Source organism: Phaethon lepturus, unplaced genomic scaffold (genome assembly GCF_000687285.1).
Source record: "Phaethon lepturus isolate BGI_N335 unplaced genomic scaffold, ASM68728v1 scaffold5841, whole genome shotgun sequence".
NCBI classification, from domain to species: Eukaryota; Metazoa; Chordata; class Aves; order Phaethontiformes; family Phaethontidae; genus Phaethon; species Phaethon lepturus.
Genome location: NW_010515435.1, coordinates 3,429 through 29,678, shown reverse-complemented (window position 1 = coordinate 29,678; position 26,250 = coordinate 3,429). Strand labels below are relative to the sequence as shown.

Genomic DNA, 26,250 nt, shown 5'->3' with positions numbered 1-26,250 from the left:
ATTCATGCAACTGGGAATTTTACAGATGAGTATCTTTCAAAATGTATGGAAGTGAGCTACATCAATTCTATAAATGTGATCTGTACCTATAGGTTTAGTAGTTGTTATTCTGGCTGAAGGATTAGTAAGAACTCAGCTTGACGTGACCGATTGCAGGGGACACCACCTCGCTGTGATGGGCAGCAGAGGCGGGAACTCCTCTGAAGCTTTACTTCCGCACATGCAGAATCAAGTTTCAGCAAGTCATGGAGATGAGAGGAGGGAAGGGGATATTCTGAGGATTCTTCATGGGGACTTTCCAAGAAGCATTTATAAACCCAACCCTTGGAAGAAAGGATCTGCAAAGAAACAGCTGCTGCCCAGCGACTGGCACACCATAAACGAGAAAAGATTTACCTAAATCTGCAAAGAGCCGTCATGCATGGTTGAAACAACAATAATTCACAATGTTCAATTTTAACACCTTCCTTTCTGCTTGCAATGCTCCCATCGACAACTAAACCGCTTTTGGTATGTAACAAGCAAAGCTGTGTTCCTGTCACTGCAACAGGAGCAGGCAGAAGTCCTACGGAGAAGCACATAAGGCAGACCAGAAAATCCTTGGCATGATGGAGGGAACGTGTTTGGGAGCTTCCTCTGCCCTTTCTTCTCTTGCCGTTGATGTTGTTGCTCTATTCTCAGTGCCATGTGGGCTGCAGCTGGTTGGGTAGCAGGATTTTAATATTTGTATTTAGCTCTTAGAATGTTCTTATTCAGTTGTTATTTTGGGAAGCTGCCAAGCTTTTCCTGAGGAAAGCAAACAGAAAGGAAATGCCAGGATTTTCTGACAGCCTACGACTCAGCTACACCAGAATGGAAATTCATGAACAAAAATAAAAGGTACTTCTCTAGCCTCCAGCTTTCTCTCCGATGAATTTCAAAGACTTGCCGCTTCAGAAATAATTTTTTATTTAAAAGAGTATTAACAGCTTTAATATGTGGGTTCTCACTGGATCCCTTAATATTTAGGGAACGTTCAGGCTACTTGAATTAATATTATAATGTTATACTTTTTATTTTAAATTTGTTTGTAAGTAGAAGTACTCATTTATTCATGTGTGCATTACTTAGTGACTGCCCAAAAACAAACAATGCGCAACCATGTGATAAGACTTAATTACTTTTTTTTTTAAAGTGCCAATAGTAATTAGAATTAAACTCTTAATAAATTTTACTTTTTGATCTGCCGTGTGGGATTGAAAACCTCACACGACAACCTCAGAGACCAGTCTGAGTTTTGAGACTTCCGCCAAATAATTGGAGTACTAGTAAGAGCAGTAGACACTCCTGGGTAGCTTCTACCTGGCCAAGGGAAGTATGAGCTGACTACTGTATGGTGAAGAATTCTTTCAACACTTGAAACCATGAACGGCTGTCATGCCTTGCCATACACAACTAGGAACATGCCAAAAAGCTATCTTAAACTCGGGGGGGGGGCGGAATGCAAAGGGAAAAAAACATTTTAAAAAATGTACTAAAATCGTCCATTCAAATTGCTCCTGTTTACAAATATTCTTCATGCCAAGGTAAACTAGACTGGGTACCAAGACTTCTGAGGGCTCTTTCTGAGATTTCCTTCAAGAAATCTTAAAATAATTTGCTACTTATTAAAGACTCAAAGCAAATGTCTGCGATTTCAGGTAACCTGGATAACAATTCTTGAAAGTATTTTGGGGTTTTGCCACATTTAAGAGTCCATTTTAGTGAGGTTTCTCAGACCGGGAACAAAATGAAGTTCCAAGTCCATCTGCCTTCCCACTGCTCCAGTCAGTTTCCTCAAAAATTCTATATAAACACATTGTCAACACCGAACCCCGCTTCCTGAGAGTTTACATATTTAAAAACACTAGACAACATACAGAAAACCACAATATTAATGAACACTTCCAGGTTGTTGACTTTATAAAACAAGCAACATTTCTTTAAAGTAGGCAACTTTGTTGGCATTTGTTAATTAGACACTTGGAAACAATGAAAGATTCTCTTAGTCAAGGGCAGATTTACAGGAAGAAGAGATGATTCAGACCCACTTTTCTAGACTGAGAAAGAATAATTTTGCTTTTAAGTTTGCTTATGCAAGAGCTGTGCACTGTTTGTCATCTTTGAGACCTTAATAGTAAACACATGTTTCTGAAATGAAATTAAATGGGAAGAGCTCCGTATCTAATATTAATATTTTATAAATAAACAACATATTTAAAATATCCTGCACGGGGTTCAATGCTGCTGCTAGTATATATTTCAGACAAAAAAGAAGTCCAATAAAACATAACTATATTGTTCAATTGTACAACACTGTCTGAAATCCCTTGTTACTTACAGGAATGAATATGTACTACAGGTAAGCACATTAAGCACATAAGAAAAGTATAAAAAAATAAAGGCAGGGACTTGACTTAAGACAGAGGTGGAAATAGTGCTTCCATACCAGACCCTAGTAAATAATGGAGGTAGATGAAAATAAGTGTTTCAAAAGCAGGAAACATTTTCTATGTTTCTAAGCACAGGAGGATTTTGGTGGATCCAAGCCCGCACACAAACCTGATGCGTTTCAGAGTTGCTTATGATTCAGAAAAGCAGACTTTCAAATGCCTATATGCAGTATGTTAACCACAGTCCACACGGATGGCCTATCAAACAGTTTTAGTATGAGGAAAAATAAAAACATATGGTTGCGGGGGACTTGTAAGTCATGTACTGGTAAGTCCATGAAGGAAACCCATACCAGGGTGACCTTGCAGCAAGTAACAGAACTTCATTAGAAGATTGTTATTTTTTATCATAAGAGACAATGCATCCAAGAGAAAAAAAATCTATTTTGGGTGGCAGTGCCCAATTAAAAAAAATATTCAGTTGCCAGACTTCAAATTAGTGGAAGCCTAGAGACCAATGAGCATGACATCATTATAATTAATACTGAGAAACAAGCCCTAATTATATCGTTAGTTGTTGGAGGTTAGTCCTCTGTAGAGACTCAAAATTTCTTCTTCCAAAAGGTAGATTTCATAATCTTAAGGAACACTGTTAATGCAAGTGTCTCAGAGAAAAATGTAAGAGAAAAATAGAAATAAAAAATTGGAAGTCCCTGCAGAGGACATTGTTAGATGTCCAAAGAACCCCAACGGAGCCTAAAATCAATTCTGGCTAAAAACCTCTCCTAATTTATGGTATAGCAAGTGTAATGCCAAAGTGGAAAAAGCAGCCCTCCACAGAGGCTCCTGTTAGTATTTGGAAAAAAAGGGGGATGATCTCCTTGTCTTATAAGGTTAAGAAGGAACATTACAGTCCATTGCAACAGAGTAATATTTTTCACAGTAACTGCCATTAGCAGACCTGGACAGTTTACACCTAAGACAGCGAAGGAATTCCCTTGCTCTGCTGTTGGTCATTTTTAATTAACTTTGAGTATCAGGAAAATAGCACCAAAAACCAGCTTGATGACCAGATTGGTTGCTCAGCCTGACTTGTGAAAGGAAAACAGAGAGTCAATGAATACAGAAATAAAGGCTAATCATGTATTTAGGGAAAGGGAAGTGGGGAAAAAATAATTTCAAATATTGCTCATTTCATTCTTTTTCAAGATTACAGCTTTTGGATTCAGCTTCATACATGTGATTAAGAGTTAGTAATAGACACGTGAGGTATACACGCTTAAGGACTGATTAATGGCCAGATGTTTAAAGCAGTTGTCCTGTGAAAACATTTTGATTGCGTGTATTTGTAGCAGCTTGTAGGACTCAATGATATTAAAGATTTTCATATTGCTGTCACAGAAGTGCAAACAAAACCACTATAATTTACAGATTAGTATGGCCTACTTCTGTTACCCTCCTCCCTCCCTTTTCCCACTGCCTTCCCCTTCCCTTCTTCCTTCCCTCTCTCCCTTCACTCCCTGAATTCTTTCTTTCTCCCTTCCTGTCCTTCCCTCCCTCTTTCAAGAGATTCAAACTCAGTTAAATTTGAGACTGGGAAAAAAAATCTGATTTTGGATACTAGATGTGGGCTTAAAATGGGTTCCTACATATTTTATGCAAACTTTAAAATACGCCAGTTTTTGTTGCACATTTTATGACCACACTGTTATGGTATTCACAATGAAGCTTCTTCTTCCTGCTACAGATACTACTTACTTCACTGCCACTAATTTCAAGCCCTATAGATGTACCTAATTCTGTCTAAGGAGCTCCATCTAAGCAGTAATATGGTTAGGGTAAACCAGAAAAATACAGAATATAGGCTGTTTAAAATTACTGGTTACAGGTCAGTGTTGGGTCAGTATGAATGAAAGCCAATGATCTTCTTGTATAAATAGAGGAGGATGGATAATGAGAAGTTTTGTCAGGGTTTAACTCTGACAAATTCTCTGTCCTTTTTATAAATATATTTAACATTTTTACAGTTCAGCTACATGACACAGTAAATGCATTTATAAGTAAAAATATCATGCCTGGACAAATACCTGTAGTAACATTTATGTTGCTAAAAAAAAAAGCAATGATGTCAGATCACTACTCTGCAATATATATTACAAATACAGCGTATGCCTGCATATGTCCATATGGCACATAAATACATCTGGACGCCAGGTAAACAACCCAAGGATTTTAACTACTTGGGTTTTTTTTAGACATGGTGCCACTTGAGCAGGAACCTTCCCTGACACTCGGGAGAAGTGGATTACACCACCTGCTTACCGAGCAGCTACAGTCAATGGTGCAACATGTTGCTAATGACTGTGTGCTGGCAGGCTGCATTTCAATTTCACCTGTTTTAAAGACAGGTTGTGAAACTAATTAATTATTGTCTGCAAATCAAGTTGAGATCCTCAGGTGAAATCTATTACCCTGGCATGCTAGATTATTTATTACAGATTAGATGAAAAAGGAAAAAATAATTGCATACTAGTCTGAAAGCATCAGCAGAATGTCCTAAAGATAAGAAAAGATTAATCTAGTTAATAAGTAATTATGTGCAGCTTTTCAGGAAGAAAACAAATTCAAATTTTTATGCACATTACCATACGGAGCAAGATGTCTGAAATAGTAGGGAAGCAATTAAAAAGCCCTGCTCAAACCTCCTGTGAAGCAAACTGAAATGAAGCAGATAAGCAATTCTACAATTCTCATAGAACCCAATGGAGTAGATAGTGAATTGGAACTAAGTAAGATAGTAAACAAAAATTTAATTCCCGAATCAAGTGCAGCACTTAAAAAATTAAAAAAAAAAAGAGAGGAATTACAAGTAAAATTATTACTAGTTGAAAGTTATAATTTCAATAGCAATATTATATTTTAAAATATTGTATTTAAAAAAAAAAAAAAGTCAATTTTGAAACCCTCTAAAAGCCTTTCAAGAGAAACCTGACAGTTCTTGTTCAAAGGTGAATCCTTCATGGATAGTGAGGCATTTGAGGGAGTAGCAAGTTGATGGATAAGAAAGGAAATTAATAGAAAAAAGTTTTGCAATTTAAAAGAAACATTTCCTCCTTATTTCCTTCTGCCAGGTTTTTGCTAAACTGATCTTTTAGTCTCTATGTGAGGTCAATTTTGAATAACCATCTCTGTCAGACAACAAGACATACAGCTTTAGAATGATCTTGGTGACAAATTATTTTTTTGTACATGCAGTTAGCATCGGCTTTCACTAATCTGCGTACAGCTCCTTGGCAAGGCCACAGGAGAAGTATTAATTCATCATTTGCAATTTGATACTGCAATTATTCAAAATCACAGGAAAGATTATTTGGTCTTTGCGACAGTCAGACCAGATAATCATAGTGCTCCGTCTTTCATATGTACTAGTCTTTCCATTTAAAAGTTTATTTTTAATGTTTAAAAGTTTTAGTATTTATTCAGTGTATTCACCATATTTTCTTAAATCAAGAGTCCTAGGCCAGTTCCAGGATGAGTAGAAACACGGCCGGGCTGCAGGAAAGAGCTCTGTGATCCAGACTCCAACCCTTCAGCCACAGATGGGCACTGCCACCCTACGCTCATGGTCTGCTCTTCTCACTTTTCTCATCCTCACAGGGTTAATGAGAAGCACTCATTCATGAATGAATAAAATGAGTAGTTATTCCAAGAAATGGGTTATCAGTGTGCAAGTAACTGAACCCTTCATAATCAGTTGAGCTAGTGACCAACAAGGTAAGTTAATGGGGTTTTATTAACAGGTAGAAGACAAACACACTATGACAAGTCTTCCATTGTACAACTTCATGTCTGTGAGGTCATTCCCCGTTCTACAAAATATTCCTCCTGATGTGCACTGCATGCCAGTTCACACACACACGCATACCTATTTGGGTAATGATAATCGGAGATCTAATCACGAAGCATGCTGAACACCTGCAAGAAATGCAAAGCTCCCGCTAGGGCAAGGGGGTCTCTTCCAAAATATCACAGCAGGCACCTGGATTTAAGAATGGAGGAAGAAATCAGTCTCAGGCGCACCTACTGCAGCTCTTCAGTAGCTTTCTTTGAGAGATTTGCTGTCTCTTTGTGCCAGTGAGGCCCTTGCAGCCACAAAACATTCCCACACCGAACAGATGTATACCTCAGGGGTACATATGCTAGCAAATGTGAGTGGTAGAGAGGAAAAGTCAGTTGTTTTGCCATCAAAACCAGAACCTCTCTAATCGTAAGGAGCAAAAGGCAGAAACACCAGTAACCAAACCACCCATGGACTTACATTAAGCCACGTTCTGTTGGAAAATTCGCTCTTGAAAAATGTGCCAAGCATGCTAATAGCTTAATATACTATATGATATGAGTTGCTTGAAGTGAGGATGGAGATGAGAACCTGCAATACCTCTGTGGAGGAGAGGTGAACATTTTATTCCAAGAACACTTTGGAAAATAACTGCTTTTTGATGCAAACTAGTGCCTTTCAAATAAACATTTGTTCTTATGAAGTACCTCTCTGATCTCAGGAAAGATCTTCCCTTGAGTAACCTGCCCACTCCAAATTCATGCCAATAAGGCTCTCTGTACCAGGCTGCTATGCACCCTGTGCATGTCTGCATGCCTAGAAACCATGCTTTCTGTAAGTTTGTACATGTGCATGTAGAGGATCGCACACACATACACTCACACTGACTGAAAAAGCAGTATTTGCCTCTTTCCTCTAGATAAAAAAAAATTCAAACCAGCATTATATTGACAAAAGTGTGGAAAAAACAATAGTTGTTTTTTATCCGTTTTTCTTGCTCACTTAAAAATGTGTACATCTTTTGCTGTTCTTCAGTCTTTCCTTGTCATTCTGAACCGGCTCTCAGATGTCGGTGCCGTCTGCACTCATTAGAGATACGAGGTGCACCTGTCAGGAAGGAATTTTTCAGGGAGTTTACCATTCTTGGTCAACTGTGACCAGTAGTTGGTAATTAAAAGATATTCCAGTCTCTTATCAATCATTAAAAATATAACATACGTCATCTTAATTGACATGAGAACAATTTTTGCAATGAAACACAAGTCAGGTGTGCAACAGGTAAGACTTTCATGACATTTACGTGGGTGACTGAGCATTTCCTAAAACGCAACCTAAAGCAGAAACAGTTCTTCGAGTGAACAACAAAAAAGATATTTTCGTGTTTCTCACAGCTGCATAGAGGAACACTGTGAGAAAAAGAGTAACAGCAGAATATGGGGAGATAAGGGGGAAGCAAACGACTCTCTGCTGTTTATTTGGATATGACTGAAACATTTCTGCTTGAAGACTCAGAAACAAATAATCTCATGGACAAGAACAAACACACAAACATAAAGTTTTAAAATATTACAAGTACCTGAGAAGGTGGGTTCCAGCTTAAGCTCTTGAAACTGTGTTCGCTACCCCTTGTACATGAGTACCTCAAACTACGTATGTCTCCACAACTCACTCTGAGCGAAGATTCACATTTATAGATGAGAAGTCTGTGTCCTAAGAGGAATTTGTTACAAGTTTCTCAAGTCCTAGACTAATGCTTTTAATCACAAGACTTTTAAGTTCAGTAAAAATAAAAGGATACAAAGAATAACATTTTTTTAAAAGGATGTAAAAGGTCTTTGAATTGATACAAATGTATGAAACTACAAAAGCATGTGAACCACTCCAAAAAAGCATTTTAGCTAGTTTTAGAAGATATTAGCATAGAAATATATTTTTAATAGATTAATATTATTTACAGCCTTCCAAATAATCTATGACATAACTAAAAAAGTTAAACCTTACTGAAGTCTGCTACTTCTCTGTCATAAAAGACTCAGAAAAATTACCAGAAAAATAAGCAGATTCTTGAATTCCTCTTTAAATTACTTACAATAACACTTAAATACATACGGAAAGCTTTTCATATGTAAAGCACAAGCCATTTCATAAATATGGGAATAACATTATTACATCTATTTTTACCTGGGAAATTGAAAATACATGGGGTGTGTGCATGTGCGTGTCACAGCGCTGTCCTGCGCGGGGACATCTGAGTCAGTCCATCGCTAATTAGTTCTGTGACTGGAAACGGTCTACTCACGCTAAGGTGATGCTCTGGGAAGGCGAAAACGCCCTGCTCCTTGTGCATCTCCTCGCTGCACTTCCCCATGCCATGCGAACAGACCCTCGGAGGCTAATGGCCTGTCTTTACAGAGGCTCTGAGCATCCCCAAGTCCCTCTGAAAGCAATCCCTGCAGCTACGCAGCAGCCCGAGCCTCGCCTCGCCCGCCAGGCCTGCGTTTAAAATTCTCTGCACCTTCTCTTTTGGCTGACTGGCACGTTGCGTGATGAGATACACAAGCAAAAAGCTCGGGCAGGCTTGGTCTGGGCTTGCAAAATGGGTTTCTTAAAGCAAATTCCATCATTTAGAGGAAAGTGATTGTACAAAAAAACCCCAAATCTGATCTCCTGAGCAATTTTGAATTAGTTACCCAGAAGTGCTGACTGTAAGACTAGCACCCAAGTGTTTTAAGGGCAGATTTATTCTTAGTATCAGCTCTTTGAAGATACAACACTGTCAGGCTTGTGTTGTGCAGGGAGTCAGATCTCATTATCATAATGGTCCCTGCTGGCATCAAAATCTGTGAATCTCAGTTTTACCAACCTCTGATGATTCTGCAGTCTGGAAATGGCTGCAGAGATGAATAGGGAGGGCCCTGAAAACTGGTAACAAACTATGAGTTTTTAAAGGGTACAAACACTGATTACAGGTTCGCGTTTACCCCAACCCTTTTGCAAAACAACTTCTAGTAAAATTTATTAGAAAACCTTATCTGGAAAGGAAAGCAGTGACAGGGCCCATGGAGAGGACGTGTGAACACAGCACAAGCAGCAGCATACAATCAAGAAGTAAAGATGATAGATTTATTAAAAAAAAGGTATTCATTAAAATATCAGAGTTGCTACTAGTCTTGGGGGGGAGATTGAGTCTCTGTGAAGGAGCTCAAAACTAAAGCCTTTCTGCCGGGATTTTGAAGGGAATGAACCTGGAGCATAGAAAGTCTCACTGGATGCAGTGCAGAAGACTCATTCCCTTCCAAATCCTAGGCACAAAGCACCCGAAAGCATGCCTGAAAACAGCCAGGGAAGCTAAAACTGCAGATGAAACACTGAGGAATATTTGGCAACTTGAAACCAAATGAAACATTTAATTTGATATTTTCTTGGTTTTGTGGTTTTGAGCAAATTTGAGGAAGGAAGGAAGGAAAAAGAGGGTAGAGTTTATAAACATTAAAATCCTCCCTGGACAACCTGCTGACCTTCAAGAGCCAACCCTGACTTTGAAATGAATTAAAATGTCCTAAATGAAATGTCATTCTCAATTTTCATAATGCGTTAATTTAGTTAAATAGGTTAATAATTAGCATTAAAGATGTTTTGCAGACATAACTTTCAGCCTGTGTGTTGCAATATTTACTGTGGCAGCTGCTGACAGAAAGCTTTTCAATGAAATGCCAGAGTGGGTGCGTGCTTATTTATTTATATAAATATTATGTAACTGGTTTATACAGATCATTTGAAAATTTTTTAATGTCACTTTTTTCCTTTTTTATAGGTAAAGAGATTTCCCCTATTTGGCTTATATTGTTTATAGTCATAAGATTGACCAAACAGGATGCTTTACATTTTACTGTTTCAGGCTAAAATCCCATCCAGAGCCACAGGTAAGCAATTTAAAAACAAAACCAGAACAGACCAACACTTGTTACTTACATTGTAATCGCCATGGACTATAGTCATAGCTGTTAACAAATAGATCTATTATGATGCCAAAATATAATTCAGTGTATTTTTACTGTTAACTCAGCACTATAGGATTTAGAGTCAACGGAAAACACTAAGAAAAAAAATTGTAGTACTGGATTATTTTTAATTTGTATGTTATGATGCTTCCCATATTTTTGAAATTCTTCTCACTAGAGAAATAACTTAAAGACTGGTCAAAGTGATTTCTTGCATTATTTCCAAAGTTCCAAACAGGAGACAATATGTAGCATAATTATCAGTAACATCTCCACTGTTAAGACAGCAATCCTTCTAATAGGCATCAACATGAATTTTTTTGTACTTCTGTGCCATATCAGGGATTTTTTTCCTAAACTTTGTGATGTACATTCAGCCAAAACTGATCAAAGAGTCTGCCCAAATTTGGATCTACTGAGCAAGGAAAAACTATGCTTAAACCTATCTCCATTTCTTTTTACATGTATTATAGTATGGTTCCGCACCCAAACTGTATGAAAACAAGCAGCTTTGAGTAAGTTCCATCTCGGTTTTTAAAACTAGAAACACCTCGTGATCATCAGGGTGAACTGAATTGCAGCCAACGTTATTGTTACTTCTTTAAAACAAGACAGAGAGATTTCTGTATTTGTAATTAAAATGACACAACTTTTTGTTTCTCATTCAGTATAGCATTTCCACAACAGATAATGCTATATAACTGTGCTGCTAGAACATTTCACTCAATCTATTTTGCTGGAAATCCCCCAAAATCTTTAAATACCTGGCATTTTGTGTTCTTTTTAAACTAACTACCTTCTATGGAAAAAAGTCTGTCAAAGATCATCTTCTAATGCTGATTTCAAATACACTACTCAGCTTGGTAACTTCAATGCCTGCACTTAAGTATTATTATTATTATTATTACATTTTTCAGAAATTAGATCTTTTCCCTTTTCTAAAAATGTGTATTTTTGTTATACGTAAGTCTACTGCCTTAAAAATAGACAGATAGGTTATGAACTAGAGAGTAACATATTAAACTGAACTGCTTGCTTCTTTTACATTCTATCTCAAGAGGGACTACTTTGTATAATTAAATGTATGTAGCAAGTCACCTCCTCAGACAGTATAAATGTCTCTCCACAGAATTTAGCAGATCGTGAAAATCTGATCCCTAGGATTTTTGAAACACCACTAACAAAATTCAAAATAAGTATGTCTATCTGTGTACACACGATTGTATCATCATAGTGTCATAATTGTCCATGAAGCTATTTCTCAAGGTCGTTTTGTTTTGTTTTTTTTTTTAATTTAAGAATACGCAGCATCTAAAAACCAAAATCCATAAAATATTTTAGATAGTTCTACCATAACAACTAAATTCCAGATGTTCACTTCGTATTGTTTTTTCACTTGCTTTGCTTGCTTGCATGCCAGCATGCATGAAAAAGTACACGTATGCTTTTAATATATATTTTGCAATCATTTCAAAAGCCTTAGAGTACAAATTGAGAAACTTCTCTACAGAATTTTCCTTGCACTGTATGAACTAGAGAGTAACATATTAAACTGAACTGCTTGCTTCTTTTACATTCTATCTCAAGAGGGACTACTTTGTATAATTAAATGTATGTAGCAAGTCACCTCCTCAGACAGTATAAATGTCTCTCCACAGAATTTAGCAGATCGTGAAAATCTGATCCCTAGGATTTTTGAAACACCACTAACAAAATTCAAAATAAGTATGTCTATCTGTGTACACACGATTTTGTATCATCATAGTGTCATAATTGTCCATGAAGCTATTTCTCAAGGTCGTTTTGTTTTGTTTTTTTTTAATTTAAGAATACGCAGCATCTAAAAACCAAAATCCATAAAATATTTTAGATAGTTCTACCATAACAACTAAATTCCAGATGTTCACTTCGTATTGTTTTTTCACTTGCTTTGCTTGCTTGCATGCCAGCATGCATGAAAAAGTACACGTATGCTTTTAATATATATTTTGCAATCATTTCAAAAGCCTTAGAGTACAAATTGAGAAACTTCTCTACAGAATTTTCTTTGCACTGTATATGAGCTCAGTAGGCATGTGTCATGTGGCAGATGATAATGAAGTTTCTATCTCCAGTACAAACTCTTAAAGTTTGCTAGAAGAGGATTCAATCATTTTGGTTGAGGTCATATATATGAAGTTAGAGAAAAAAAAAAGTTCTTTGGTAGACATTCTATATCAGCAAAAACTATTCTTGCTCTTTATGCATCAGCATGATAAATCAGTCTTGCTCTTGAATTTCTTTTTAAGGGACCAGCTTATCTTCTATAACATTCATATGTGTGTCCATTCCTTTGGGTTAGACTTCTGTGAGACCTGGACCTGCGTGTGCATGCTGGGATCAGTAAGGGAGAACTGAGTGGTAGAACACCATCTGGGGAAGGGAAAACCTTCCACCAGTTTCAATGCCTTGCTTGCGTTTCAGATATTCAGTTATTCAACACAGTTTTTATTTAGAATTAAAAAAATACAGCACACTGCTTAGACACACGTTATTCTTTTTTCAGTTGCTCACAATGGATGCAATCAACTGGAGATATATACTCATTTTGTACTGCAAGTGTACTGTGGCAAGATTTAAGAAAAAGAGATTATTTAAATATTTAAAATCAGATTCTTAATGATACATGGTCAGATCCCTAGAATCAATCCTGTGAAAACACATGCATTGTAAGTTAATGGAACCTCTTGTGTATATTGAAGTATTTAAATACTCTCAGGACGAGGGATCTAATTTTGTTTCAAGAAGAAAAAAAAAGTCATAATAATAACAAATAATAATAACAGGTATTGTTTTTTCCTCTCTCTGCCCTTTATTAATGTCCTGGTTTCAGCCAGGGTAGAGCTAATTTTCTTCACAGAAGCTAGTGTGAGGCTGTGTTTTGGATTTGGGATGAGAAAGTGTTGATAAGGTGCTGATGTTTTCAGTTGTTGCTGAGCAGTGAAGGACAGTCCAGCTTCTCGTGCTGGGCTGCCAGCGAGGAGGCGGGGGGTGCACGGGGAGCTGGGAGGGGACACAGCCAGGACAGTTGACCCAGGCTGGCCACAGGGATATTCCATACCATATGACGTCATGGTCAGTATATAAAGTTGGGACGAAGAAGAAGAAAGGGGTGGGGGGACATTCAGAGTGATGGCGTCTGTCTTCCCAAGAAACCATTACGCGTGGTAGAGCCCTGCTTCCCTGGAGATGGCTGAACACCTGCCTGCCCATGGGGAGTGGGGAATGGATTCCTTGTTTTGCTTTGCTGGCGTGTGCGGCTTTTGCTTTACTTACTAAACTGTCTTTATCTCAAACCATGAGTTTCCTCACTTTTACTTTTCCGATTCTCTCCCCCGTCCCACTGTGGGGGAGTGAGCGAGCGGCTGCGTGGGGCTTAGTTGCTGGCTGGGGCTAAACCATGACAACTAAATACCTATAAAATTTCTTTTCAAATTTTATTAGATGTATTGTTTGACAAAATGAGATGAAAAGCAATTGCGTATGCAAGTAATTTTTGTAATTAAATAGCCTATTGTAATTTCTGATACACAAATGTTCTATCTCTAAACTTCATCCTTGTTGCCAAAAACTTCAGTTTATTACAAAATAAAACAGGGGGAAATAGGACAGTCCTATTCAGAAAATATACGTCCTCTAATATTTAATCTATTAGATCTACAATTGATTAAATAAATATCAAAAACCTGCCAATAAAATTGAGTGATTTGACTAGCAATTAAAAACTGTTGCTGTATTTCTAACATCATGACTGTGTTTTACCACTTCTTACTGGGAGAGACAGACGATGGGAAAAAGACTCAAACTCTCTACTGCAAGCACTTGCTTCCCGTGTGCTGACTGGCATCCTCTGAGGCACCCACGATTCGTTGTTGACCTAAGAGGGAGCTCACATTCCCATATCACACCAGGAACTGCATTCAAGAAAGATGCCAAAAGTAGCTTGAACAGGCAGTAAATACCTCTGACTGAGGTGCACGATGAAAGGAAAAAAGGCAGAGGAGAGAAGACTGTCCAAGAGGAAGGGCTGGAGTGGCAAGGGTGAAGAGGGAGGAGAAGGGAAGAGGAACTACATGTTCCCTACATAAACTACATATATACAAAATGTATAGTTTTCCTGTAAGTATGGTCACTTCAGGGGGTGAGAGTAGAAATGCCTGCGTACTACAGACACTATGCACAACTTTCTTGCCTTGCTTGACAGAATCACAGAATCATTAAGGTTGGAAAAGACCTTTAAGATCATCCTTTAAGTCCAACCATCAACCCAACACCACCAAGCCCACTAAACCATGTCCCGAAGTGCCATGTCTACACGTTTTTTGAACACTTCCAGTGATGGTGACTCCACCACCTCCCTGGGCAGCCTGTTCCAATGCTTGACCACTCTCTTAGTAAAGAAATTTTTCCTAATATCTAGTCTAAATATCTTGTCTGTCTACTTCCATCCATTTGGTAATGATTCTCATGGAGTTCCTTCTGACATACGACAGCATGGTGCAGAGCCCAGCTGAATCGAACATTGGCTCATCTCTGTTTGTCTTAAGCTGTCCCCTTCCATATGACGCTGTAAGACCTAAGTAATCCAAAACTGCCAGTGTTTTCACCCTGGGTGCTGGCTCCAGAGTATTACAGTTACTCAGGAGGTCTAAACAGCATTTAGTTGCTGCACTGGCTTCTAACTGGAAGTCTTCCAGGAACTGAAAGAACTAGCAGAGATACCTGCTCTTCTGACATGTCTCTTTCACGAGTCCCAAGAACAGCGTGTCTTTTCCTTCCTTTTTATTCCTCCAAAAAGCACTCGGAGCCCTGGCTTTGCAAGGCTCTGACGTTTACACAGAAGAGTTTCCTGGGCTCTCAAGAGCTCATTGCATAGAGACTGTTTAACTCCTCAGAACTTCAAGTCAAAGTACCGAGCCTTTCCTCAGGACAGAAATCCTGTAACAGGAGATTGCAATCCTCTATCACAGCACTTCAGAACTGGACTGCACTTCCATCATTAAATTTGACTTATGCATAAGAAATCAAATCATCTGGTTAATTAGATTTCTGGCACAAGCACCTTACTGTCAATCAATAAGCCTAGAACAAAACAGATAATGACGTTACTGCAAAAATATCTATTTCAGCTACTGCAAAAGTAACTTTCAGCATTATTTAATTCCAGTCAGTCATGTAATATGTCATCCTGGTGATCACATAGTGCTAAGACATGAAATAAGGTTATAGGAAGTAAATGAACAAGTAGAAGAATCAGTCATAATTCACAGTTTCATCTCTGTATTTAGTTTTCTCATTTCAAAAGTATCTCCTTTGAGCAAATAACATGGTTTTTGTTACATTGTAAAGCAGCTTTCTGCAGACTCATAACAGTACATACTACTGTAAGAGCTGGACCCACTGATGGTTGATATTTTTAGGCCCATCCTCAGCAAAGACGGGTTACAGACCTCTACCATACGGTCATTGTGCAGCCACATATACTGCCTATTATTTAAAACAAACCCCACACAATTGACAGTGACCAGGCAATTATTGTGTGCTTGTGCTAATCCAAGAAATCACCAGAAAAGTAGTTAGCTTCAGATATTATTGTGCCCAGTCATGCTGGATGGAGACTTGGTTGCTTTGACCGGCGCTATCGCCCTGGCATTTAAGGGAAATCAGATTTGCTGGCTGACACTGTCATTTCTGTTCGCTGCCTCTGATGTGCCTGATCAGGAGGTGGAACTCTCTAGCAGTGAATGTTGTACGGCTTAAAAAGGGCTGTCCTTCGGTGGGCATCGCTTGAGAAAGGTCCCACAAAGAATCAGCGGGCACCTGCTCATCTTCTGTGCTTGTTATTTCATCTCATCCTCATTTTTATTTCTGGCTTATTGAGCATCAAAAGCCTAGCAGGAAAACACTAACTACAATGCCTTCTGTGGGCTGATGCCACTCAGATTCACCTGAATTAGAAGGTGATGCCTAGTGCTTTACCTAATGCTTAAGCCCTAATGGGAGCTTATCGAGCTGGAGAGAAGGCTGCTTGGCAAAGAGTGCCTGCAGCTCCAGGAAGCAGCATGAAAATAAGGCTGAGATGTTATATCTGCTGTTTGAACTGAAGGCACACCCACTTGGCTACCTGAACACACAATCCTGTGCTCCTGTTCGAGCCCGATTCCTAGTGGATGAAGCAGATATCAAAGTTTTCTTTTCATCTCTAAGAGATACGGTGCATAACTTCTCACATTATCCTATCGCCCAGCTTCATCTCTTACAGCAGGATCGCTGGCAGAAGTGCAAAGGCCCGAGGAGATCTGGTGCTGCAGTTAGCAAAAACCCCTGGATAAAAGATGCACCACAGAACTTTTCCAAAGGCAGCTTTGTGCCCACACGCCGTGCTGGGGAGAGCAGGGGTCACCGTAGACCCTGTTTTTGAGGAATCTGTTCTGGTTCCCTCACGTCTTATGTCTTCTGGACAGCCAGTGCAAGCACTCCAGACCAAGAGACAGAACTGGTTAAGATAATCCACTCTTAGCTAAGGTATGAGAACACCCTGTGTATGTCTTGAAGATACACCCTCTTTATCTGAAGATAAGAAAGGACTTTATGCTTTTACAAATATTTTTGAAAAGTAAGCACTACAAAGCTACAGTCATGTATGAATGCAAACGTTTTTTGAGAAGTATGAAATTAGTTTTCATAACTGTAACACTAAATGCACGACTGATTTTTTTATTAACTAAAACCACAGAGACAAGAAAATAAAAACTTGTTATCTGGCCCCTGCTTGCTCTGAGTACTGTTTGCTAACGTATAATACTTTGTTCATAATCATATCTCTCTTTTAGTTGTTATATATATTAATTTAAAGCTTTTGTGGCTCGGTAGTCTCATCTGTAAAACTGCACACACTTTGGTCATGTTCTTTGATGACTAAGGATAAAGGAGAGCATATAATTCTGCATCTACTGTTTATATTGCAGTAGTGGGATGTCTGTAGTGGCTGGCACCGATTGGGAAGTCTAAGACGCCAGTAAACTGTATGATATACAGACACACAGCAAAATGTAATGATGTTTGCGGCTTAAGAAAACAAACACCCAGAATATGGGAAAAGATGTCAAAGGCAAGGAGAGCAGAGATGGCTAGTTTGGCTGCTTCCACTTCTATATTTATAATGCAAATAACACTACTGTAAAATCAACTGGCTTACTGATGTATACTGAAAAATTATTAACTTTATTCATCAAGCAAGCCACAGCTTTATCTTGCAATTACTTATTCTGAACAGCTCTACTGAGCTATGGATGTCTGCAGATCCTACTGTAAAGTAGCAAGCTCAGCACCAGTTACACCCCGTTACTGCTGTGATGGCCATCGCTTCTTTCCTCTCTAAGTTAGGGTAGGATTTTTAAGAGTAAGAGCCCTCTGAGGTCTCAGGCATGCTGACAGCATTTTTGTAAATGTGGACTTTAACTTCTATTGTACAGAACAGTACCTCTTTATTAGAAAACGGTTATAGATGTACTTTATCAACAGGCTAAGAGGCGTGATCACACTGGTATCAATAGCAAGGTCTGCACTTCTTTTAGAGAGGTAGATACTAAAGTGTACTTTGACTCCCCCATCACCTGCGCTGGAATACTTGCAGTAGTCCTCGGGGAAAATAACACAGCAAATTGTTATGAAATAATTAGACGTAGATACCTGTACTCAGATCTGATATATGAGGAAACTTAATACACGTAACTCAGTGGCATTCAGTCCCACTCCTTCCAAAGAGGAGAATGGGAAATTCTGAACTGGCAGCTCTCCCTGGATTTTTGCGTTTTTTGTTTTGCTCCATGTCAGCAGTTCTCCACTTCCCGTGTAATTTCTATCATACTGTATTATACAAACACTGCTGCAGCATTGCAGGTATCTGTACACCAAGCTATGCTCATTGAAAATTCTGTCACATATACTGTAATAGTTTAGTTTCCAAATCCTGATACGTAATAAACAAATGTAAAGTTTAAATTCAGCTAAAATGTGTCCCACATCCCTCAGAGCATCGCTGGCTATGCTGGAAAGCTACTAGAGATCAAAACCTCTGCTAAAACTGCAAGAGATCAAAAAAGGCCTATGGCAATATGAATGTGAAGTGATTAATCCTATAGTTCTTCAGGAAAGATTGTTCACTGGCTGAAAAAGATTAGGAAAACTCAGATCTCTTGAGGATAGGAATTCAGAAGAACAAAAACAGTACTTCAACATTGCCAGGGGATTTCTTTTGACAAGCAAGAAAAGGAGAGGGACAAAACCCAAATACACAGGACTGGGTGCAGAAAGAAGCCTTCTGCCTGGGCAAAATAATTTTAAAGCCACGGTTTTGTATTTATAGCATATTTTTACCTATAGTCACTTCAGCACATTGTAATACAAAGTTATTGTTGAATATGATGAAGAACATTTTAATCCAATGAATGTGCAAAAAGCTTGAATGACTTTTTAATAGCACTTTTGTTTTAACTGGCAAAAATTTCTGTCAATGAGAGAAAGGAAAAATGTTGCTGCAAAGAATATGTGTATGTTTACTTCTTATATGCATGTGGATGAGACAGACATTAACAAGGAAATGCAGCTGCCTGCAAGATCTGGCCTTTAATTTTCCCTACTCTATTTTAAAATCCATCATGGATGTGTGATATTTTGATAGCACATCGGCACAGTTGTGACATTAAAATGGCAACACCTGTTAAGTTAGGTAATTACACCTTTTAATATAAAATATGAGTATCAAAGACATCTAAATAGTCTTGCAAACCTCTGACCCCATAGAAAGAAACCTGTGAGTAAAAAACCACAGCAACTGATGAAAAGTTATTTTATCAGATTCCCACTCCCCGGGAATGCCAGTGAAGAGCCCTAGCCTCTGCTTGCTTTTCAGTTTTGGACCCTTCCCACCTAACGGGGAGGACTACCAGGAGAATTGTGGGTGTTATGTGCAGAGCAGCTGTGTATAAGAAACGCATTTCACACAAGACCCAAGCTTTCCGTTTTGCAAAAGGGCTTGCAAATGTGTCCCGTCGATGGCAGTCCCCTCTGTCTGCATGGTAAGGGCACTGCCGCGACTGCTGCGGGGCTGCCCTTACGCAGAGGGAGCGGGATGGCAGGAGGAGGAGGACACAGGCAAGTAAAATTGTGTGAGGACTCCAAAGGCAAATCCGAGCATATAAAATACCTGAAATAATTACATGTTGTGAGCAGAAGACAAAAAACTGATCCTGAGTCACACAATAAATAATAGCACCAAGAGCAAGACACACGTCCTATTGCAACGCATGGCATGTGTCCTGTCCGATTAGAAAAGCTGGGACATGACCTCACTCTCCCTAATAAATCTATCAAAAGCTAAAAATCGTGTTTCGTCGGCAAACTATACGCATGAGTGCCACGCTGGTTTTCAACTAACAGGAAGTCATTTAACAGGAGGTAAGTAGAGGTGAATGATGAATGCAACCTTCAGCATAGCAGCTGAACCAAAAAGCACCTGCTGAAATCCTTGTGGGGTAGAATATTTTGGCAGGGAAAAGGCTGCCTATACATCTTCAGCTGAGAACTGAGTGTTTCTATGTGTTACGCACAGCTTTCAGTGTCAGTTTATCAGACACTCTACAGCTCATATAGCTTTTGAGTGGAATGACTATTGCGTTTATTTATTCTCTCTCCCTGAATTCAGTAGATTGCTTTAGCTTTCATGAACATAAAACGCAGCCCCTCTCTCATCTGCTTGGACTGCTGCAATTAATGAGCGAAGATAAGCATTGCCACAAACATGATTCATTATCGTTGCTCCAGTCTGCGTTCAAATTATATTTAAAATAGTTGGCAAAGAGTATTGTCAAGAGAGTAAAATTAAGATTGCTCAACACACCCATATTCTACAAGTTTCTTTCTGTATAGAAACATCACTCTTCATATAGGCATGTAAAGAATTTTATTTCCTTTCATACTAGACTGCAGACACAACTAGATCATTATTACTGTATTATACACACAACAAAATGAGATCAATAGTGAATAATCACTTTTTCTGCAATACACAACCTCTCACTCTTGCCTGAAACAAAACAAAACAAAATGGAAAAAACCCCACCAAAACTAGAAGAAAATATTTTCCTTTTTATATGACTGTAAAATAAGTCAACTATTTTTGTTTATTTGCCTAGGTCCACTGCTCTAGAAGGCAACACAGGCATCAGATTTTGTACTTAACTCTCTCACAAGAATTCAAACAAATTCCTTTCTGACTTACTAAAGGTCTACCTACAGTGGGTCCAGCAAGACTTAACAACAAATTACAGTCCTTTACAGTGTAACTTAATTCTTTCCCAAAGGTCCAAGTTTTGCAATGCTTTCTAACATTGGCAATCCCTATCGTGAGTAATTCAGCAAAAACAACTGCCTTTTTTGAGTTTCCAAAATGATAACACACTAACCATCTAAATTTCTACTCAAGCTTCTAAAATGAAATAAGATTTAAAAAAATCTCACAACCATGACTGATTTTATAAACTCGGGTTTAAGACTGCTAGTCTATTTGAATAAAATAAAATCAGTGAAAAGTATTGTATATTTATTAAATAGCATGCAACTTCTTACACAGAACATCAGAAATTCCCTAAAGTATGTCAGGGAAGTCTTTCAGTGTTTTCTGGCTTGTGCTGCAAACCAGCAATCCCTGGGTTGTCTAAACAATATGGATCTTTAAAAAACAGGTTTGAATTCTCTCCAGGAAGAGCTGATCCTTATTTGGATATCAATCTAAAAGACTCAGAGCTATGCATTCTCTGTAAAACTATGTAGGAATGTCTCCGTGGTGGAGAGAGGAATCCAGTTAATGAAGTAAGAGAAAAACACACTGCCAGAAGGACCCTTTGGTGCTCTGTCCTGTCCTTTCCCTGTTGCCTCATCCTGTCAATCATGCCTGAGAAGGTAGTATGAGCTGTTTCTTGCACACGTGTACAAGCCTCATAACTGACAGTTTTGAGGCAACTTTTACAAAAAGTCATACAGGGAGAGGACACTTCATTACTAAGGTCTCTGTGCTACTTTATAGTAAGAGAAGGAAGTTTCACATTAACCTGACACAGATGAGTAATCATGTTGATACCATTTCCCAGATGAATAATCTCAGGAAAAACTGCTAAACGCTATCAGTTGCGGTTCAGACAGCACAGTCGGTATGAGTCAGGCTGTAAGAGCACCTCAAGCTTCAGAGAAGCCAGAAACCTGCCAATATCTGAAGGTAGAAGCCTCCAAAACACACAAGAAACAAGGCTACTGGCTTGTGCGTAAAAGTCCATCCATCATTGAGGTCAGATGGACCTTGCAGTGCTATTTCCCTGCATGGTTATATCAAGATCTGAAAAAGACTCGTGTCTCCCCAGCTGACACAGTCACGACAAACAGCCTCCTTGCATGAACACAGGTTATGTTGACAGAGGAGGGTGGTTGGCAAGCTGTATCATTTGGAGATGAGGTCTAGTTACACCAACAGTAAACCCATTTTGTTGACATGTTAGGTTTGACCTAAGGCACTCTGCTAACATCACACCTGTCCCGCAGAAGTCCTGTAGTATAGGCTGTACTGTAATGCCATCCTATTTATGATATACTTCCCCTACTCTAATATAAGTTAAGAAACATATGCCACAAGCATGGATTCATCTCCTTAAAGTGGTTAAAATGGCTAGTTCACTTTCCTAGGATTTAATAATATTGATCCTTTTCTGTAAGAAAAACCCCATTATTATATTGGCTGTACTTACCATAAAGGTCATATGTATAATTCTTACGAATATTATGCATTTAAGAAATATGTAAGTGACAAGATTTTCTTATGACACCTTTTCATAGTCACTGGTTTTAGTCTAGTGTAGCATAGCCTTACAAACGATTTTCCTCTTCAGTGAGGAAAAATCACTGTCAGCAAGCAAGTTGCTTAACGTTGTTTACAATTAAGGTCAAAATTAACATATGTAATGATCATTTTAAGGACTGACACTGTGATGCATCAAGCATGAAAGAGGTCAAGTGTAAGTCTACTAATAATGTCATCTTATCCTTATATATCTCCAAATATTCAAAAGAATCTAGGTTTCAATTGGCTCAGTCTCCTTCATGAATTTTTGGGCTAGTATATACATATAAATATATATCATAAGGGTTTCTTCATGGGGTGAATCAGTGCAGAAACATTCTCGGCCTTGCTCTTGTAGGAGCTGGTTTCCTACTGCAATGAGTGTTTAGGTAGCCCAGGGAAATCAGTGCCTGAAGTCAGGCACTCAGGTTTGGTGCTTGAAGTTTAGTGGTAGGAATATGCCCGCCTCAATTTTCCCACAGAAGTATGCTGAAATTCCCATAGATTTTGGTTAGAGCTGTACTGGTTTAATGTGATTTGCTGAAGAACTTGTTTATTCTTTACAGGTTTCTGTTTTTCATGTGTAACCTTTTCCTACTTCCTTTGAATATTCTCATGTCTACACATCTCCACTACTACATAACAAAGAACCCTGTTTAATATAGCTATATTTTTATAAGCAGCTTAGGAGAAGTAGGTTAGCCTGTTTACAAAGTGTTTGCCTGCTGTAAGCATGTTTTAAATACCTTACTTTACTTAGAAATCCTTTAAACTTTTCTATGCCTCTGCAGACAGAAGAGGCTGAACAACACTATGTCTTTTAGATTTAATTGCTGCTTCCTGAGGCGACCAACCCATATCACTGGATCAAAAGTGTTATGGTTCTTACTGTTGAGGTTGTGCTGATCAACTAAACAAACCTTTCAGCTGTCAGATTTGACAGTGACACATACATAACATCCTCTTTATAAAGTGGAAGCACCACAAGCACATCAGAGAGCCAATATACCATGCACTCAACCTTTTTCCACACAGAGGTAGGAATCACACCTGATTTTTCTCCATAGCTGCATTCAGAGGAGGCATATTCCTTAAAATTGTGTTTTACAAGGCAGCACCACCAGCTAAGAGAGCTGTCAGAACGAGACTGGATCGCATGCAGCCAGCCCGCTAGGCACAAAAAGCATGGCAACTGACTGGAAACAGCCTTTCTTCATGGCATTTTCAAGATCTTGCACCAAAACTGAACTAGTCTTGGCAACAGAGTTAATTGAGTTTCTGTGGTTTCTCTTACAGTGGATACAGTGGTAGCTCAGGAGCTGCAGCTGAAAAAGATCACAAAGTTATCTTGGGCACGTCATGGTCAAGCCTCACTACATACAAAAGCAGAAAACACCAAATCTCACTCCAAAAGGGCCATGCTCTTCCTTGAGCATACAGTCATTCTAGACCATAAACTGCAAGATAAAAGGCATAGTGATAACTCTATTATGGCAAAAAATTATATGCTTTATCGAAATACAGGAGATAGACTGTAAAAAGATGTTGTCCTTCCCTTCCCCGCCCTTTTCAGTCCATTTCTATTGCACACATTTACATGCACGTTTCAGCCACTGAAGTGTTTATTGGATGCACTCAATCTAGAGCCTGTCCTACCAATTTAAAGCCCACAGAGTCACGCAGAACCCAATTTATTTCATGGGGAGAAAGGGGAGCGTGATGTACTTGCTAGGAATCCTTCTGAAATCTTGTCACATCTGTTTAAAGAGGTAACATGGCCCAGGGTCAAACAGATCTGCATGCTCATACATTTTTTGGCGTTTTTTAAAAATCGACACTGGAAAGCAAAAGGTGGTTTGTACATACAGCACCCTGGCACTGAGGTGTAAGCTGAGTCTGCCTTAGGAAACTCAAGATGCAAGTGCCCCTAAGTGGAAACAAGTAGATTTGGAGAAGTATCCACATTTCTTATAAATTAGTAATTAGTCAGAAATGAAGGTACCCAAGTAAAATCTAATTCCTTGTTGCCTAAATATCTTTTTTTTTCTTTTCTTTTCTTCTGAGCTCTCTTTAATACTTTCTGACTAATTTCTGCAAGGACAGTTGGCATGCAAAATCACACCACCTGAGACTCTCAAGGCACATGAGTCAGACGTACACCAAGGTGTTATTTTCTTATAACAACTGGCTACCACGTCAAACAGATGCATGTTCCCACTCACGCAAGAGAGAAACCTTAGGATATATCCTGAAGTTAGATAAAATTGTATCACCTGAGGTATACTCAACCGAGGTCAAAGAAAAGGTGTGCTGATTCTCTACAAATTTTTCACAGATTGGTCAGTATTACAGTAAAATGGTAATTACGCTTCATTAATCCCTCCAATTAATCCTTGATCCCTTGAAAATAAGGTTAATAACATTGGTGCATGTGATACCAAGGGACCTATTTTAATCTGGGAAAAGCTTTCATTTGAATTGTTAGTAGCCAGGCTGTTTTCTCCCACCAAAAGAAAAAAAAAAAAAAGCCTCTAAAACAAAAAACAACAATTGCCACATCTTTTTTTCAATAATATTTTTCATGTTTACCTTTCTTGCATCTCGTATCATCTTCCGAATAGTTTCCTTTATGGTGTAAGGCTGTGCCCGTGGTGGATGAAAAAGCAGATCAATATTTGTGCCACCAGAAATTCCAGGCATCAGGTAAGGCCAACCTAAGTCAAGATTTGGAGCTTCCACATCTGATTCAATGGGCCAATAGGTTCCCGAGGAAGAGGTGTCATCAATGGCATGGTTAGAGGAATAAACTGTGTTTTGGGGAAGTTTGTGAACATTGTTCAAAATATAATCAATTTCTTCGTCCGCTAGAAACTCTGAGCATCTCTCTTTGGAAAGAAATTCTTTGTAGGCTTCTAAACCTCCTTCAATTAGAGCATCAATAGCTACTCGGTACCATTCCTTGTAATGAGGTTCAATATAGTTGTCTGATCTGCATTCATCATGTAAGGACGATAGCAAAGATGAAGTTTCCATTTTCACATATATTTTGTGTAATACCTCCTAAAATCCCATTCATGAGATGATGAAATGTATCTGTAAAGAGAGAAAAGTAAGAAAACAGTCAGAGTATTTCTAGAGCTCTATGACACACACACAGATATTATTCAAAATACTTTTCTGGCGACGTTACTCTAAGTTTTTCTAGCACCTTCCAAGAATTTAGAAATTTTTTGAAAAGGCTCAGGGATTAATACTGCCAAATGAATATTAAAGAGATAGATAAAGAGCTGCTTCTACATAAGGCAAAACTAAACACATAATTAAGGGATTTGAGGAAGTTCTTATATTAAAAGCTACAGCAGAGCTCATAATACACTGAAGATCTGTACCAGTAACACCAATACATACCCAATGCATGTTCCAATACGCTCCAGCAGGTTGGATTTCAAAATTCTCTAACAACTGACAGAGTAGTGTTCAGAGAAACACTTCAGGAACCAATTATATTTCCTGTTTTTTGATGCATTAATCTTTCTCTGCAATGCATTGCTTTTCTCTGGCTTCTTTGAAACAACAGTCATTCAGGTCCTTCTCCTTATCTATCTGTTCTCCCATGCTGATCTAATCCATTTGTTGCTCCCAAGCAGGACCAGCCTACCTCATTTCAGTGAGTTATGAGGAACTCCAGAAGGATTTCTCCTCCCACATCTGGGATCAAACTCTGAATCAGCAATCTGATGTCTAGTTTCCACCCTGCTCATTCCTTCTGCCAAAAGGAGCGGCTGCTTTCATCTTACCTTTTTTTTTTCCCAAAAAAACCCATTAACAAGAAGTTGCTTACTGCTGATGACTTATAAATCCATTCTTACCACCTTTTTATTTCATTTAACAAGGTCTGAGAGGGTTGGTTCCTGCTGCAACAATTTGGGATTTAAGGTGGAGAGAGGACAACTGGCCAACATTTCTTCCTTCACATTTCTGCAACGCTATGGAACTCTAGCAACTCCACTGTTCACCTGAAACCTAAACTGCAGTGAACTTCTGCACTGGGCAGGTAAGCCACACAAAAAA

At 38.6% G+C, this 26,250-nt stretch overlaps 1 protein-coding gene across 1 annotated transcript in view; it reads right to left on the bottom strand.

The window, feature by feature from the left end:
• The window catches only part of FAM83B (family with sequence similarity 83, member B), a 44,882-nt gene extending 19,670 nt beyond the window's left edge, over window positions 1-25,212 (bottom strand). Inside the window, exon 1 of the mRNA XM_010295771.1 lies at window positions 24,769-25,212. Within this exon, the coding sequence (XP_010294073.1) occupies window positions 24,769-25,212 (444 nt within the window). The remainder of the gene's footprint in view (window positions 1-24,768) is intronic.
• Window positions 25,213-26,250: the final 1,038 nt, after the last annotated feature.